The 17,678-nt window shown below is 49.4% G+C and overlaps 4 protein-coding genes across 4 annotated transcripts; 2 read left to right on the top strand and 2 right to left on the bottom strand.

Moving 5' to 3' along the window:
- Positions 1-552: 552 nt before the first annotated feature.
- DFJ58DRAFT_421358 (uncharacterized protein) lies at positions 553-2,167 on the top strand. Its single transcript, XM_041380310.1, has 12 exons — positions 553-822; positions 887-919; positions 971-990; positions 1,049-1,063; positions 1,123-1,161; positions 1,216-1,244; positions 1,300-1,313; positions 1,363-1,395; positions 1,562-1,621; positions 1,674-1,814; positions 1,870-2,096; positions 2,150-2,167. The coding sequence occupies exons 1-11, from the start codon at positions 771-773 to the stop codon at positions 1,968-1,970; spliced, it is 537 nt and encodes a 178-aa protein (XP_041243095.1). The 5' UTR covers positions 553-770; the 3' UTR covers positions 1,971-2,096; positions 2,150-2,167.
- Positions 2,168-5,488: 3,321 nt separating this feature from the next.
- Positions 5,489-5,897, bottom strand: DFJ58DRAFT_640081 (uncharacterized protein; the record flags this gene model as incomplete). The annotated part of the gene is made up of 2 exons (XM_041381335.1): positions 5,489-5,737; positions 5,790-5,897. Coding segments are annotated over 2 exons (357 nt in total), but the record flags the coding sequence as incomplete, so codon positions are not given.
- A 1,809-nt stretch (positions 5,898-7,706) lies between these two features.
- DFJ58DRAFT_716660 (uncharacterized protein) lies at positions 7,707-10,867 on the bottom strand (the record flags this gene model as incomplete). Its single annotated transcript, XM_041384245.1, has 5 exons — positions 7,707-8,528; positions 8,555-9,400; positions 9,437-9,847; positions 10,137-10,489; positions 10,540-10,867. The coding sequence occupies 5 exons, from the start codon at positions 10,865-10,867 to the stop codon at positions 7,707-7,709; spliced, it is 2,760 nt and encodes a 919-aa protein (XP_041243097.1).
- Positions 10,868-11,042: 175 nt separating this feature from the next.
- On the top strand, positions 11,043-16,376 carry DFJ58DRAFT_746236 (uncharacterized protein). Its single transcript, XM_041387448.1, has 17 exons — positions 11,043-11,187; positions 11,242-11,446; positions 11,498-12,559; positions 12,610-12,758; positions 12,814-12,991; positions 13,050-13,217; positions 13,273-13,493; positions 13,545-13,789; positions 13,839-14,169; positions 14,220-14,366; positions 14,424-14,591; positions 14,641-14,915; positions 14,968-15,100; positions 15,155-15,473; positions 15,525-15,697; positions 15,748-16,075; positions 16,132-16,376. The coding sequence occupies exons 1-17, from the start codon at positions 11,101-11,103 to the stop codon at positions 16,263-16,265; spliced, it is 4,323 nt and encodes a 1,440-aa protein (XP_041243098.1). The 5' UTR covers positions 11,043-11,100; the 3' UTR covers positions 16,266-16,376.
- The last annotated feature ends 1,302 nt before the right edge of the window (positions 16,377-17,678 follow it).

Consider the following 17,678-nt stretch of genomic DNA (forward strand, 5'->3'; position numbering starts at 1 on the left):
CGACAACATTGTTTCCACGAGATACGTACCAACTAGACAAGCGATATGACTCATTGCAGGTGGATCAACGTTGTTGGAGTGCCCTTTGTAGGTACGAGTTAATATCGCATGCTGTCTGTCATGATTAGTCCATCGATGGCCCTGTCATAGCGCTTTCGACGGTAAATTAGGGTCCTTATCATTGAATTTCAGGATAGATAGTTATGACTATTCCCTTGTCCAAAGACTAAGTTTGGTATGTTCCCGTGATTAATGTTAGATAGAGGTCTTTGCTGATCTTACCATTGTCCTCAGCCTGATTTCTACACCCTTAAAATGTACTAGGCCATGTTCTATCGAGCCTGAGAGAGTCGAACTATCTAAGCGCTGTATATCGCAGACGCCTGCACAGCAACCTGATCCAACTTATTGAGACCTCGTTGCATAGGCTATAAAGGCACTCTTACTAACCACGGAACAAGGTGGGAACACGTTGGTCATGACAGCCATGACGTACGAGTAATGAGGAACCTACCCAAGATGTAACAGCCATTCTCGTCAGTCGTGAATATGTCTGTTCGTTCATAGCTAACTACCGAGAACAGCAACTCGTGATACCGACGACAGGTTCGGGAAAACTCGGTGCAATATGTACAATTTCAATTCGACCACCATAGCCCTCAAGACACGAGAAAATCCTACACCTTATCAGTATCGTATATAAGTCGTCAACGATTAGTGGCATATCAATATATCAATCTCTCCAGATCATCCATTCAATCTGCAATCTCATGTCGGAACAAGAAGTCGTCACTGGTCTCTACTGGAATAACTATCTATCTGGTTCGTCACTTCCCTATAACAGATGTGTAAGCGAACCATTGTGTTGATTGAACATCGGTTTCAGTGACAGCAATTACCGTGATATTCTATGAGTACTGTTAGTAACCTTCGGGAACCTTGCACTGCCACTGAATGAAATATTATCCAGTTCTTCTGTTGGACAAGGAGGTAATCAAGATCTTCTCTTCTGTCGGTCGAGTACTTATCATTATTATGCTTGGCGTAGGCTAAATACGTCTGGGTCAGTCTTACCCTATGTCTGCACAATCATATCAGCCCAGAGATTAACTCAATCTCCAGAAACGTCCATGGTCAATAATGTCATGCCTGTACCTCGTCGTAAGTTTCGCTCTGTCAAGCGTCTTATCTTATCTTATTTACTTGCTACGCTAGGTTCGATATTTTGGTCTTTTCTTGGTACTGTACGTCGTTGTGGCTTCTTGACACGGTGCATATACATGTTAACACTCGCATTAGACTGTGCGGCTTATGTATGTAACCCTGTGCTTTCCAGAACTGTTGTAAGCTGACTAGTACTAGGGGGAGGGCTGTTGTACATGCCTGAATCGGTCAGTGTATCAATACTCTCCATTTAAAGAGTTCGGGGCTGACACACATTCTAGCCGTAAGTCCCAAGTTCGTCTTAGAGCCAATTCTCGATGGTCGTTGTCCTCTTATATAGCTGCAAGTATATCGTTTTCAACCCGAAGTGCCTTCGCTCACCATTCAATTGGAATAGGCTATATTCTTGCCGTTCTGATGGAATGGGGTTTTTCAGTGTATTTTTGCTTTGCGGAAGGTAAGTTATATATTTTTGCATCTCGCCACGCGTCCCAATCTTGCATCTGCAGTCATTCTCATTTGGCGTCTTTACGCACTATGTAACCAATCCAAGCTCCTACTTTATATTCTAGTGGGACTGTTCTTACCCATCGTTGCCCTCTCAATCGGGACGGACATATATCTATACAGTCGACGCAATGTGTTCTCAGGTGAATTCTCGCTCGGATCAGATCGGCTGCAAGCTCATGCAATCCCGTTGCACAGTCAAAGAATTTGTAGCTCAGAACACCAAGTACTGCACCTTTTCCTTCAACATTGGGCCTATGCCTGCGATCTATACTTCCATCCCCATTAGTATGCTATGATGTTTTACTAGTTGTTCTCGCGGTCGCCATCCTCGCAAGGCACCTTAAGGAACAAAGGGAAATTCGAATGAGGGCTAATACATATATGGTTATGATCGTTCGGTATCATATCCTGTACTTTGTCCTGTAAGTCCCCCTTCATCTAGTGGGTTCTAAACATACCCATTGATTCCCGCTAGGAATGTGACAAACCAAACCTTATTGGTTATATTATGGGCTCATATTCCGGTATGATACTTTCAAAGGATTATACGGAGAGATCAGCTAAACATTTACACTCTTAGACCCTGGCGATGTATCTCTCAGAATTCTTCAACGAAACTGCGCCATTTATTCTCGCGCCCCGTCTCATCATCAGTATTTGGGATACACATGCCCAGGATAATTGCGTAGAAGTCAGTACAATGTTCGAGGATTGTGTATGTTGGACTTCTCCACCGAGGTTCGAGCAGCACGAGATGGACTCCGTCGTCGTATAATTCTGGCATACTGGTTCCTTAGTATGAAGAAAGGGTCGAATGAGGCAAATTTAATGAATAACTTACAGTTTTGTAGCGCCTGATAGTGCAAGTATATAGAGTGCTTAACATTTGTAAGGTTCACCAGAAGCGGAATACTATATCGAGCTATGTGACGAGGCATACATACTACAAGCGATCCCTGAAGTTCGAGGATGCAACCAGTACATAAGTCACGTATATTGGCTCCAGTCAGTGGTCCGGGGAAACATCAAAGTGCCTCAAGGCGCATTTTGATTCTGAATGTGCAATTGATACGGAGTCTGGGTGTTGTTCTGGGCGGACTCCGTGTCCATTGCTAATCCGAGTCACTCTGCATTTTCTCTGCATCACCACCTGCGCACAGCCCACTCTATCCAAAGTTTCGACCCGTGCAGCCCACCCCATCCAAAGGTTTCCATTATCCAAGGAGTGTGGACCTGCGCCTGAGAATGACCGTGCAGTGGCAAGTTCAGTATGCAGCTGCGGGGCTGCAAGAGGGATCCGTGCACAGCGTATGGCGGCGAGCGGGTAGTGGCAGGATGTGGACCCTTACTACTACCTGTCGTTTCGATCTCCATCTTTTTTCGTCTCGAAAAGTCCCACTTTTCTAAAGAGGTCGAAACATAGCAAAAACATTCATTGCTTTATATTCGAAGACTCGTTGGCGTAATGACCCATACCTAGACTACAGACTACATACAGAATCGCAGGCTATCTTACATACAATACAAGGGAAAGCTAGGTAACGCAATGGTTAAGTGGTTAAGTCGATCCATGGGATAAAAGATCTCAAGAGTCCTCTGCACTTTGTTCTCCAAACTCCCCCGGCTCCATACCGTCTGGAACCTAGGCCGCTGGCAATCTCTTGCGTAGGGTATCCTTCAAACCCGTCACTGCAAGTATGATACTCTTATCTGGAATCGGCTGCTTTTGCAACATATCAAGAGTTTTGACCAATAACCCATCGACCGACTCGACCGACTCGAGCTCAATCCTCGAAGCACCTGCCAGTGATGGCATATACCGCTCTGTTTCCCTGGCAAGAGCTGCAAGGCCCCAATGCCATCATCCAGCTCTTCATAAGAGCAAGACTCGATGATATACCATGCACCCCTCATCAAGTTCCACCAATGCACAGTGGTTATGGCGTCACTAAAGCAAGATTCAGCCTCCTCTGATGGAGAAATACGGAGGGAAATTCCAGCGAGGTAAAAGAGACAACGCGCTTCTTCACTAGTGACATTGGTGGAGAAATGTGGATGGGAGCGAGTGGTAGTGCGAGTGCGAGTGCGAATGTAAGTGGGAGTGGCAGAGCGAGAGCGAGGGGGAGAGGGAGTGCGAGGGGGAGAGGGGGTGCGAGGGGGAGAGGGAGTGCGAGGGGGAGAGGGAGACCGGAATACGTGAGCGTGTTTGTGATCCACCCTTCGATATAGTGGCGATCCCGGATCAGGTAAGGGTGCCAGTCGGAGCTCTTTGCAAGAGTGAAGGCGAGACGGAAATAGGGGATAAGATCTCGGCGTTCGAGATGCAAATCATCGCTGCAGGTAAAAAGTGTGGTGATGAGGGTTTGACAGAGCTCGGAGAGCTGCACTGAGTCTCGCAAGGATTCGTCAGCTCTGGCAGCAGTGGTGAACTCTACAAGGTCTTGTCGGGCGTTACAGACAATTTTTGCAGTGTATGAGCGGAGCTCCTCATCTTGACCTTCACCCATGAATAAAATGAGGGTACGGCAGTAATAAGTATACCTGGCGAGATCGTCAACCTTGGGGCAGGTAAAACGAGGAATACAAGAAATTGGATTTCGGGAGCTAGATCGCCACCTTCGGGCCATTCATTTTGGACCAAGAAACGAATGGCCTTCGAACCAGCATCGCGGAAGGGTTGGCCTTCTTCCGTGAGCATGTAGAGGAGCTTTTGAAAGATGGCTTTTCGGTAGACGGTATTAAGTGCGATCTGGAGAAATCTACGTGACCGGCGGTCGTTCAGAAATCGAGTGATACAGTCTTGGACATGGGTGGGGTACAATGATTTCATCTGTATGCCACTGAACAAGAGCAGAGCGTTTCCAGCTGCGTCAACGTCGCCGATTCCATGGAAGTGCTCTGCGCACTCCAACAGCCAGTCATCTTTATCTCCCGACTGAATGGATTTGAATTTGTATCGACCATTCCAAATCAACCTGTCATCATCGGGACGAGCAAAATCGTCTACGCCAGTAGCCACAACCATACGCAGAGCAGCACGGGTGTCTGCTTGGAAGCCGAAGTATGACTGTGACTTCGGATCACGGGTATTGCCCATCCTGCGGTAGGAAACTCTACATTGTTCCAGCGCCAGAGGCAGATACAGGGCACGCCACCGTTCCCAAAGATTCCACTCTTGTGTGGTTTTTTGGAGCATACCCCTCACCTCATCATCATTGGAAGAGAAGTAGATCAATGCTTTCCCATATGCCAGTGCGCTGTCGTGTAGTATTGGAATGCCACGCTGATCAAAACATGCCTTGAACATGTCTCGAACATCTGTGCATAACGACACAAAATTCACTTTTGGCAGCTCCGACATTGTAGGTATCAGATCGACCACCGACCTAACAACATCAGGGCTTCTCGAAGTCTGCAAGATCCACGCCATGGCGGGTTTGACAGATTCTTCATTTTGATGCCGGAGATCCGCGCGTGCACGAAAATGACCAAAGATGGCTTGGATGACCAAGGAGATGGGAGTTTGGAATGGACTGTCAGGACGTATCACCGACATCGTGATGAAAAAGACATGGCAAAGGCTGCCAAAAGTAGTCATTGCAATAACAAGGATGGAAATTGGTCGTTGTTGCGTCCACAACATGGCTCCCAGGGACAGAGAAAATAGAAGGAGGGAGATCTGTAGGAGAACCGGGAATGACCGCAACATATTTTCGAACTGCCACTCCTTTAGCTCCTGAAACTTGCGGTGCCTCCGCTGACATCGGTCTTGGTTAGATCCACCACCAAAACGAGTTGTCTTATAGTGACCCAGCCATTGCTTGCCCATGACAGCGCCATAGGCAGCAAGAAGATTCCATGCAAGGCTCGCATATGCAAGAGCCTGCATCCATAATTTGGAAGAAGAAAAACCTGTAGATGACGGAGGGATGGTTGGCTGGGTAGCAGAACGGCCATCTGATATGTTCTGGATAAGCTGTGCCAACAGAACGTTGGTGGTGTCACTAGGATTTAGCTGCATTGCAATGATAAACGCGGTATTGACAGTGGCGAACAGACCAGCCTGCCAGTCACTTGTGTTAGATGCTCTTGAAAGAACGACATGTCTTACGTACGAAGATCAGGACTATATTCATATTTTCATTGCACCTCTCTAACATGTCGTCATCATACTCGTCAGAAACAGTTTTGTATGCTGCCCAAAATTTAGAAAGCGGATCCTTTGTTGGCTCCTTGGTATTTGTGGAGTCCCGGAGGACCTCGAGAATCTGCCTGAGAAGGCCGTCACCAGAACTTGAATGACGGTGGTTAATTCCCAAGTCTTCACAAATACCGCACGTGACGTTGCAATGAAAAGGTACTCACTTGTCATCGGGTCGGTTTTGCAGTGACGGAAACCTCTGCAGTGATGAGTCTGAGTCGTCAGCCATTGGCGAAGCCTAAGGATGAAATCGTTCGAGAAGGGAAAAGGTTCCAACTGAGGAATCGAACACTGAATTCAAGCTGATTTATAGTAAATGAACGTGACAAGCGCCAACAGTTCTAAAGTCAAGGCACGAACTTACCGAGGTAGACTTAAGCTTCATCGTAGTAGGTACTGCGGCCTGCCACCTTATATCCAACATAAACCTGTCGATATTGTAAACCAGAACCACACAGACCTGCCAGCTTTATCTGGAAACATGAGACCTTTCCCCTCAAGTTGGTGACGAGAACTATGCGGAAAGGCTCTTGCACGCGAAACCGGTTTTTGAAGCTTGGAGCGCGATCGAATTGGCCAGCATCTCGGAGCGTCTCGAGGCGGCACAACTAAAATTGCCAGTGTCTTGTCAGATGTCCTTATCAGATCGTCGGACTTGCTGCCAGTGCTAGAGCCAGAAGCCTGGGCGCCTTATGTAACAGCAGAATACTACACATAACAGCTTTATCTTGAAAACTATACGGAAAGGCTCTTCATATATAAACACCATTCTTGCATGCGAAACCGATTTACCAAGCGCTCAGTACTCAGTAGATAGTGATTACACGTTCCACAGCTTGAGCACGCCACACGGGCTGGTACTACACATCAGCGCCCATCTTATCGATAGGGGTTCGAATTGGTCCGTATCTAGTAGATCCCCATGTGACATCTAATATCAGTACCACCGCGCTAACTCAGAGCGCCTCGCTAGGAGCACAACTAACTAGTTGCCGGTATCATTCGGACCTTTCTCGCGGTCCCTTCGGATGACTTCAAACTCTGAGGCCTGAGCGCTCAAGCATGCAAAGTCCGAACACCCTCACGTCATTCACAACGAAAAGACCCCATGGGACTTTGCTCAACAGCTTTTCTCCAGCTTCATGTCGTAGCCATCACCGAGCAGTATAATGGCCTCAACATATCCTCACTCTTCCCTTTCCTCCATTTTTAACTTCAGCTTTGTCGGTTCAATGATCCGGTCTATACGGCCCCGCAATACAGTAGCTGCAACCGTACCGTCAGACATTCATAGGCTTCAAGTTGGCGTTTGGGTAGTTCACAACCGCAGGCCGTAGATGGCCGTAATACGGGGGGGGGGGGGGGGGGGGGGTGCAGGCTTTAGAGGTCGCAATCTTATGCAGGCTTACACGCGGCCGAATTCACCATCCAAGTTATATTCAATCGAACTGGAAAGTATGCCAACTGGCCTCCGAAATTAAAGTGCTTGATATCGTGACTTAAATGTCCATTTCTATGTTAATCTCGAGCACGTTGGGTCTTAGACTCTACTTGCGACTCGTATCGCCAAAAATTCTTTTTGCCAATTTGATATCTGCTTCCATTTTGAAGACCAACGACGCCGTGAATTGAAGCAGAAGTCGCCAGCAAAGAACCGTAAAAAGGAGATAGAACGATGAATGCAGAGCAACACAGCATGACATGGTAGACCCAATAGCACTCAAGCCGGCGATAGTGATACTGCAGATACCTGCTAGGCAAGATCACATTTACTGAATCTAAATAATCAATGTATCTCATCTCCACTCGCGTTGGAAACATTGTATTTCACTTACCATCCTCTATGGACATTGGGAGTCCTAGGACTTCCCGCTCTTCTGCGAGAAGGAAGCTCTGGGGTCGTCGACGGCCTTCGAGAACTCGCATCACCATCCTCCGGCCCAAGGTTCAGTTCCATATCCAATTTCCTAGCCATTTCCCTGTCCGTCTCTTCCACCCGCCTCCTACGCTCCTCCTCGCGCCTACGTTCCAACTGCTCTTCATGTGCCTGTTCGCGACGGGCAAGTTCGCGGTCTAATTCTTCTTGCTTTTGCCGTTCCTCAGCGGCCCTTTGCTCTCGCTCGCTCTCCTCCTGTGCACGCCGCGCAAAGGCAAGGTCGGCTTCCTCCTGCCTGCGACGCTCGGCTTCTTCCGCTTCAGATTGAGCACGAGCGAAAGCAGCGTCAGCAGCCTCCTGCTCAGCGCGCGCCTTGATGCGAGCAAGCTCAGCTTGCCACCTTCGTTCAGCTTCTTCCTCTTCTCGTTTGTGACGAGCCTCCTCCTCTTGTGTTCGACGGGCCTCTTCTTCTCGTTTGCGGCGAGCCTCTTCTTCTTGTTTGCAACGGGCCTCTTCTTCTCGTTTGCGGCGAGCCTCCTCTTCCCGTTTGCGACGAGCCTCCTCTTCTCGTTTGCGACGGGCCTCTTCTTCCTGTTTGCGACGAATCTCTTCTTCCCCTTTACGACGTGCTTCCTCCTCTCGCCTGATCCGCTCCTCTTCAAGCCTCCGACGTGATTCCTCTTCGCGCTTCCAACGTTCCTCTTCGGCCCTTTGACGTGCATCCTCCTCGCGCCTGATCCGATCCTCTTCTTCTTGTTTACGTTTAGCTTCTTCTGCCTTGCGCAGTTCTTCGATTCTTCTACGCTCCTCCTCTCGTTTGAGTCTCTCTTCCTCCTCTCGTTTGAGTCTCTCCTCCTCCTCTCGCTTGAGTCTTTCTTCCTCCTCTCGCTTGAGTCTCTCTCCTCCTCTCGCTTGAGTCTTTCTTCATCCTCTCGTTTGGGTCTCTCCTCCTCCTCTCGTCGCCGTCGCTCTTCCTCTTCTTTCTGCCTCTGCTCCGTCTCCAATTTCAATCGCTCCTCCTCGCGTCGTTTTTGTTCTTCAGCATCCTTCCTTCTCAGCTCTTCCTCCTCCTGTCGCCCCCCCTCTTCTTCAGCAGCTCGAGACTGTGCTTCCTCTGCCTCGTGCTTCTCTGAATCCGCCTCCTCAGCGGCCTTCCGTTCATCCACCACCTTCCGTGGTTCTTTATCTCTGGTGCGTTCCTCCTCTTCGCGCTTCTTTTCGTCTTCTGGGACTGTAGGTAAGGCAGAAGAGGCAGGAGGCTGGTCCGGAGGGTTCTGCGAAGGGGCAGTTGGAGCGGCTTCCAAACCATGTGCTGGCGAGGCAGTCGGTGCAGTGTTCTGATATCCTTGCACCGGGGGAGACTGTTGCTCCCCTTTTGCTACTGCCAGGGTGCCCTGCGTGCTTCCATGAAGTGGCGGTGGTGGTGGCGGCGGCGAGAAATATGGTGCTCTGGCAAGAAGTTGAGATTGGGGAGAAGGGACTGGGGATTGTGCGGGGAGAGGCGGAGGAAAATAGGATTGTTGTTGGTATGGCTGCTGCTGAGGTGGTGCGGGAGTGTACGTCTGAGGTTGCTGTTGGGTTGGATGAACATATCCTTGCGGCTGTGATGAAGAGGGATATGGTTGCTGGTTGGGAAGTGGGGTGTATGACTGAGGTGGTGGTGGTGGAGGTTGGTATGGTTGAACCGAGTAGCTCTGGGGATGAGAGGCTGGTTGTGGCTGATATTGCGGTGCAGGAGGCGGTGCTTGATGAGGGGGTGGCGGGGGCTGATATTGCGGGGTAGGCGACGGAGCCTGATGAGGTTGATACTGGTAGGGCTGGGGAGAAGATGACGAGTATTGCTGTGGTTGTGGTGAGGGTGGCGGGGCATGATTATGGGGCGTATAAGATTGCTGATATGGTTGAGGATGCGGAGGTGATGTTTGATAAGCAGGAACGTATCCTTGCGACGAGGAAGTGTATTGTTGTGGAAGCGGAGGAAGTGTTTGTTGAGGTGGAGCATATCCTTGCGATGAGGAGAGAATATTGTTGGGGAGCTTGGCCCGACAAGTAATGATTGGATTGCCATTGTCCTTGCTCGTGATGAAGCTGTGGCTCTGAGGTATGGGGTTGTGCAATAGGAAACGAGGGCTGGTAATGTTCATTCAGTGGATTGTCTGTCATAATAAAGGGTGTGCGAACTCCTAGAGGTTCTGAAGAAAGCTCATAAGGAGGTTCTTGGACGGGAGTCTGTAACAATGGTATTGGAGTTGGTGGAGTCGTATAGAACGAGGGCGCGTCGCTTGTGCCCCCAGTATTCATAGCCGGAGTACCAAAACGACCTGCACGTCCGACAACCCCCGGGCGCAGAATGGTTGGCAAATGACCAGGCTTTATCTGGGGTACTGAATCTTCTTCGGGAAGAGGGGGTAGCACATCAGTCTTACTGGACTGTCGGCCGGGGGGCGAAGGGGATGGCGATGAGGCCTTGGGATGGCCTCTAGCAGGAAGCAAAGATGCGGGAAGCGTAGCAGGGGGGGCATAGCCCGGATCACGGAGCTGCACAGGAGTATGGTTCAGGGCAGATGGCGATCCACTCTTGTGTGGTACAGGATTATACGACTGCGGCCGTGTAAGACGATCTGATTGTTTGAGCTTCGTTGGTCGACGATTAAGAGGAGGAGGAGTATTTGCATAGAATGTCATCTCGAGGTATAACTCGCCTCTCGCTCCGCCTGATGTTTCGAGAGGAACCCAGTCTAATAAGATAGATTAAGCATAGATTAAGCCAGGATTATAAATCTCTCACCATCAAATTCACCAGTTTTCAAAGTCGATTCGATATCGACAACCCCTTTGCCTAAGAGCTTATCTTCAGCTCGAGGCTCGTCCTTCCAGCAAGACACTTCCAGCTTTCTGTTGATATTGTCTTTTCCAGGATCGGCGAGAACAGGAAATCGGAATTCTTCATCCCACACAGGATGTTGCCCTCCCTTGGGCTCTGGCTTGGTTCGATGAGTCTGGCCAGAAAGGACGGCTTGCGCATATGGGTCCTGCTTGTAGAAAGAAGGTTGATGCAGATGACGAGCCTTGAGGATGACGACGACTAGCGTCCCAATTTCCTTCGATTGTGACATGGAGCAAGTGAAAAACAATAAATGATCTAGACCGTATTGGCCGTCAAGTTTAGCTGTATCGCATGCTATGTACCGCAATTAAGTTAGTCACTAATGTGACAGTCTAAGTACGTCACTGTAAGGCGTGACATGTGATGTGACCCCACGCGTTTCTAGCGGAGTGGAAAAACGCGTTAATCGATCGCAAGACGCGCACAGTCGAGCTCATCATCGAACACGTCCACCACAGCTTAATGTCGGACAGAGCAAAGCGCGCAGATAGGCTTGCTGCTCTCGCAGAACTAAAACGAACTCGTGAAGGAGGCGCGCGCAAGTGGAAGGTGCGACATCATTGCCATTTGGCTTGACATCGGTCCTCAAACGCGTCTTCACAGGCTCAAGAGGATGTGGTTATCTATGACGAGGTCACTGAGGATCAATATAAGAGCATCGTGCGAGGAAGGTTGCAAAAGGATGACTTTGTCGTGGACGACGGCGTGAGTGGTTACATGGACAATGGGATGGACGACTGGACGGGCGCTGGGCAAGACCAAGAAGAAGACGAAGATGGCGACGAGTACGAGGCAAAGAAGAAGAAGGGTGAGTTTAATTGTATGTCTACACACTTTACGTCTGACTTTGGCTTTGCAGCGAAGAAGGGCAAGGATGTTGCATCCAAGCCTAAAGCGAAGCCGAAAGCACCACCACCCACTGCCAAGCCCTCTATCAGCGTGTACCGCCCGGCCGTCTCAGCAGAGCAGGAAGAAGATTTTATGGCCAATCTCCTTGGAGGCTTGGATGCCGTCCCAGCCCCAGCTGCAAGGAGGCCAAAGAAACGCAAGCCCTCCCCGTTATCAGATCATGAAGAAGTAAACTATTCCTCTGATGGTCTCATGGACGATGCTGCTTTAAACCTGTCATCAAGCGATTTCGAAGACAACTTTTCAACTATGATGAGCCCTAAGAAGAAGCCACGCACAACTAGTGGTGCTGGAATCACTCCCGCGATCGAGCGAATGTGCAAGTTGGGTGTTCATAGTGGATCGGAAGATGGTTTTGACAACTCAATGGACTTTGAGGATATGGACATGGATGCCTTTATGGATGTTGATGACGAAGATCTTGATATCAAACCTGCCAAGGGGAACAAATCTATTCTCGATGGCCTAGAAACTAAGCTCAAGGTCAACGTTCCCTCTGCACCTACTAAAGCAGAGCCGCCTTCAGCTCCAACTTGGCTATCTGTATACGACTCCCTTGCTGTCACTTCTGATGAAACCTTAGGTTCTGGTTCTTCCTCCTCAACTTCTAAATCATCTTTCGACGCTCTTGAACCCGACGGCACCCTCCGCTTTTTCTGGCTAGACTACCTTGAGCATAACGGCAAGCTCTTTCTCACTGGTAAAATCAAGGACAAAACCTCCTCGACTTGGGTATCTGCTTGCCTCGCCATCGAGGGGCTTCAGCGTAATTTGTTCCTGCTCCCGCGTCCGCTACGCATTGAGCAAGAGGAGACCGAAGAAGGCGAGTTTGTGATGCAAGAAACTGACGTCGTGCCGAGCAAATCGGATGTGTACGAAGATTTTGAGCGGGTACGGAAGAAGCTTGGTATCAAGGGATGGAAGGGGAGATGGGTTCGGAGAAATCATGCATTTGATGAGAAGGACGTACCGAAAGAGGGCGAATGGATGAAAGTCTTGTACTCTTTCGAAGGTAAACCTTATATGCCGAACTTTTGCGAAATACTCACTGTATGCGGATAGAGCCCCAAGTCCCTATGAGCGCCTGTTCGCCTAATATTGCTCGGATATTTGGGACCAATACTAGTGCGTTTGAGCTTTTCGTGCTCAAGCGCAAGATCATGGGGCCGTGCTGGCTTACCATAACTAATGCGGTTGTCGAGAACAAGGGTGTAAGGCTGTCCACGAAAGATCCTTTAGCTTTCAGCTGATGATATATTCTTGCAGATCTCGTGGTGCAAGTTCGAAGCCACTGTCTCAGACCCAAAGAACGTGACACCCATGGGAGACAGCGCTCCAGAGCCTCCCCCTCTAACAATAATGAGTCTCGCAGTACGCACCGTTGTCAACCATCGCGAAAACAAGCGGGAAGTTGTGTGTGCCACGGGCCGCATATGGCGAGATGGTCAATTATCTCGCACCTTTGCTGACGAACATTGCTGACTTGATAGCACATTATGTAGTTCAACTTGATGATCCTACACCCCCTGAGCAGCTTCCGTGCTCTGTGCACACGCTCGTCCGTCCTCTCGACCGCTTCCCTGCGAATTTTGAAGCCAAGGCGCGAGCAAACGGAAAGGGCATGATCTCACCAATGAAGAACGAGCGGATGCTCCTCAACAGCTTGCTTGGTGCCTTTCTCCTTCAATTGCAAGGTTCCTTAATTGTTGATCGGATATCTTACAGTCACGCTGCACAAAGCAGACCCCGACGTCATTGTTGGTCACGACTTTCTCGGTGTCTCCCTTGATGTCCTCCTCGGCAGAATGAAGGACCTCAAGGCGGAGCACTGGTCACGCCTCGGGCGGTTCAGGCGCTCGAAATGGCCACTTATAGGACGTCAGGGCACAAACATGCGCTTTTTAACTGGGCGCTTGCTTTGTGATCTCGCCAGCGATGGTGCACGGGTAAGTTTCACATCAGCTTCTGTGATACAGTGACTAATAGTTTACCGTCAGAGCATGATCGCCTCCACTACGTGGTCCCTCACCGAGATGTGTAAAACTCATCTCAAGTCGGACAGGCAGGATATCGATCCAGATGACACAGCAGCGTACTTTGATGGTACCGTATCATCCCCAGATATGCTCATGACGTTTGTGCGGCATTGTGAGCTTGACGCTCATTACCAAATGGCTATCGCCTCGAAGGTGCAGGTTCTGCCTCTGACAAGACAGCTCACAAACCTTGCTGGCAACGCATGGTGAGCTCTTGTGGTCGATAATTTGGACATTAATGGAGCTTGGTCTTAGGAACAAGACGCTGAATGGTGGTCGGGCTGAACGGAACGAGTACATTCTTCTGCACGAGTTCCACCGCCTGAAGTACATCTGTCCTGACAAGACATACGGCAAGAAAGCGCCGAAAGCAGAGCCCGAAGCAGATGATGCAGATGGCGAACGGGGCGGTGGCGGCAAGTCGAGCAAAGGCAAACGGGACAAGTTCAAGGGTGGTCTCGTGTTTGAGCCGAAGCGTGGACTTTGGGACAAGTATATCCTCGTTATGGACTTCAACTCGCTGTATCCGAGTATCATCCAGGAGTATAACATTGACTTCACTACCGTCGAGCGCTCGCAGGAGGATGTAAGTGATTAGACTATTGTCCATGCTTCGATGCTGACACCTGAGTGCAGGACGACGATGATAAGATACCAGATCCACCGCCACCTGAGGTGCCTCAGGGCGTCCTTCCACGACTTATTGCAACACTGGTCAGCCGGCGGCGTCAGGTGAAGTCACTTATGAAGGATCGTTCTATATCGCACGCAAAACTACTGCAGGTTCGATAGTCGATGCCGTCTCTTTGACTACTTGCTCACACTTGGCCTTCGCCACAGTATGACATCAAACAACAAGCATTGAAACTGACTGCAAACAGTATGTACGGCTGTCTTGGTTTCGAGTACTCGCGATTCTACGCCAAGCCTCTCGCTGCCCTAACCACTTTCAAGGGTCGTGAGATCCTGACGCACACCAGGGAGCTTGCCGAGAGTTTACAACTAGACGTGAGCACATGTCCGATACGTGCCAGTGGATTTCTCTGACTCATCATAGGTTGTCTATGGCGACACTGATTCGGTGTTCGTCAACTCCAACGTGACAGAACTTTCCGAGGCGCTAAAAATCTCTGCTGAGTTCAAGAAGGCTGTCAACGATCGATATAAGCTTCTCGAGATAGACCTCGACGGCGTTTTTGCACGTCTCTTACTCTTGCAGAAAAAGAAATATGCAGCCTTGAAGGTGGAGGAGGGATCGCGGACATCCACGGAAGTTAAAGGTCTAGATATGAAGCGTCGAGAATACTGCGCTTTATCGAAGACTGTGTCTCAGTAGGTCGTGCTTTGTTTTTGTGCTGACTTGGTTCAACCCTGCACCTTCCAGATACGTTTTGGAGCAAATTTTGTCTGGCGAACCAACGGAGGTTGTAGTGGAGAACATTCACGAGTATCTTAATACCATCGGCGAAAATGTTCGCAGCGGAAAGATCAAATTGGAGGACTTCATTGTATACAAGGTACCTTCAAAAACTCCTTTCGACGTTTCTTGGTCAATCTAACGCATGGCTCAGCGCCTAGGCAAGAACCCAGAAGACTACCCCGATGCTAAATCTCAGCCTCATGTGCAAGTCGCTTTGAGATTAAAAGCAAAGGGAGGAAGCGCCCGCAATGGTGACGTTATACCCTATGTGTTCTGCGTCGCTCCCGGTGAAGAGACCGTGAAGACCGCACAAGCAGATCGCGCCAAGCATCCAGACGAGATCAAGAAGGCCGCAGGGGAACTCACCGTGGATTACGAGCACTACCTTGCGAACCAGGTCCTGCCACCCATTGAGCGACTGTGTGAGCCTATTGAAGGGACGGACAGGGCACGGTTGGCTGAGTGTCTTGGTGAGCGTTGAAACACCAATGCCTGCGAACTAAACTCAATGTTTCTCAAAGGACTGGACCCGGGACGTTATCGCATTAGTGGAAGCACGCCGGCCGGATCAGCGCTCATAACACTAGACTCCCTCGTCTCTGATGCAGAGCGGTTCCGTGACGTAGCTCCGTTCCTTGTACGCTGTCGCGGGTGCGCGGGGCAGATGGCGTTCCCTCCGGTTTATGATCGAGATGTATGTGACCGCATCCCCATTTGTGCTTAGGACTGTCTGACATCGAATAGGCGTCCATTCTGTTGTCATCAGGGCCGACCTGCCCCGCGTGCAGCGCGCCGCTGGGTTCGGCGAGCCTGCAGACGCAGCTTGAGGTGCAGATTCGGTCGTTTGTGGCCCGGTACTACGAGGGATGGGTTGTCTGCGAGGATCCAGCATGCGGGTATGAGACGCGGTCGATGCGGATGTACGGCTGGCGGTGCGGAGCGCCGGGGGGCTGTAAAGGTAGAGTGCAGTTCAAGTATGGAGACACCGAGTTGTATACACAACTCCGGTATTTTTCGACACTGTTTGACATTGAGAAAATCATCAAGGCTGCACAGGGCAGCGCGAGAAAGGGTAAGCGTGAATGCAGTTCATCAACCGACCGAGATATCTGACATTTTTGCATACAGAGGAAATTGTGGCTACTGCAACAAACAACGACCCATTCCTCAGGGCGATGTCGAAGACGGTGGACAAATATATGGAACAATGTGGACGATGCTGGGTTAATCTTGGAGCATTGTTTTCTAGCATGAACCTCTAAGTTCAGGTTTAAGCAATCGTAGATATGATATTCATATTGATAGAGTGGCTTAGGTTTTTACCTTCTGTGTATCAACATAAGAACTTTCTATGGCGACCTCTTTACTTGGGATGAATTGGTTGTGGGATCCATTCGAATTCGTGATTTTTGTGCTATGGTACGTACTATTTCTCCGTGATACCACCTGCACAACTTCTGGATGCACGTTTGATTGAGTTGCTTGATTTCGCACATTCCGCAAAATATACTATCGGGCATGGGCAAGATTAAAAGGAACATCGAATTCCTGAATAAATGATCAGTATGGAATAGGATAAAGAGACATACAGGTTAATTATCCCAGCATCCATTGGCACGCGTACCCTGTCGTATCTAATGATGGCCTGAGACGATCTATATATACTTGTTTTAAGTTGATACGAAGCGACGAGTCTTCTCTAACTTACGTGCATTAATGCACAGGATCGTGCGTTCTTTAAATTCGTTGGCAGTGGCATGCCGGATCTAGCTGTCGTTCTCATAATCGATAGAAGCTACATAGAAATACATTAGAATATATGCGCTACAAGAATGTATATCATGATTACCCGCAACCTCGTCAAGAATTAGGACATCAGTTCCGTGTACGAGAGCTCTTGCAAGAGAGACAAGAGAATATTACCGATCAAATAACTGCCTACATCGTCGATAGGACTGTCGAGACTTAATTTACGCGTAGACTGCCCGTCAGCAGGAGGCAATGCAGAGATGGGTGAGAGATCGTTGTTTGAGATTCCACAAGTTCCTGGTAGTAGTCCTGCATCTCATAAGTTACAGGAGCTGCATAGAACAAAAAAGATGTTCACCACCCAACGACACCAATCTTCACTCTAGGGGAGAGACATATGCAGGCCTTTCACTAGGACAAGTGGTAACTCCGAGCGGTATCCCATAAATGCATCCCTTCATGACGATGTAGCCGTGCGGATTTAACCAACCATGACGATAATACGAGAGCGTGACACCAATTTGCCCCCCGGACATGTTGAATTGCCAACAATCAACAGTGCGACGGTGAGAGCCAGGGCCCAGCAACGAGCCGAGGAATCAAGACAAATGCCGAGCCACCGCTTATTGACAACCAGTAAGCACTGAAAAACATCAGGAATCATCAAGAACGCACACAATTATAGTTATGACCATCAACGAGCCTCGACGAGCTCGATATTTTCCACGCGGAATCGGTCGAGTTCGCCATAAGCGCAAATGGCAATCAAGCGACAGTGACTCGGATGGGAATAAAGTGAGAATCGTAAGAATGCATTCAATCTCCAGCGACAAGAAACTTGCCACTGGCAGCACTATCAGTGTAAGCAAGATTCTTGAGTCCACCGTCGCTTGCAAATCGCTCGTCCAAAGCAATTGAGCTTCAGC

The sequence above is a fragment of the Suillus subalutaceus genome, assembly GCF_016647625.1.
Source record: "Suillus subalutaceus strain FC151 chromosome Unknown DFJ58scaffold_64, whole genome shotgun sequence".
NCBI lineage: Eukaryota > Fungi > Basidiomycota > Agaricomycetes > Boletales > Suillaceae > Suillus > Suillus subalutaceus.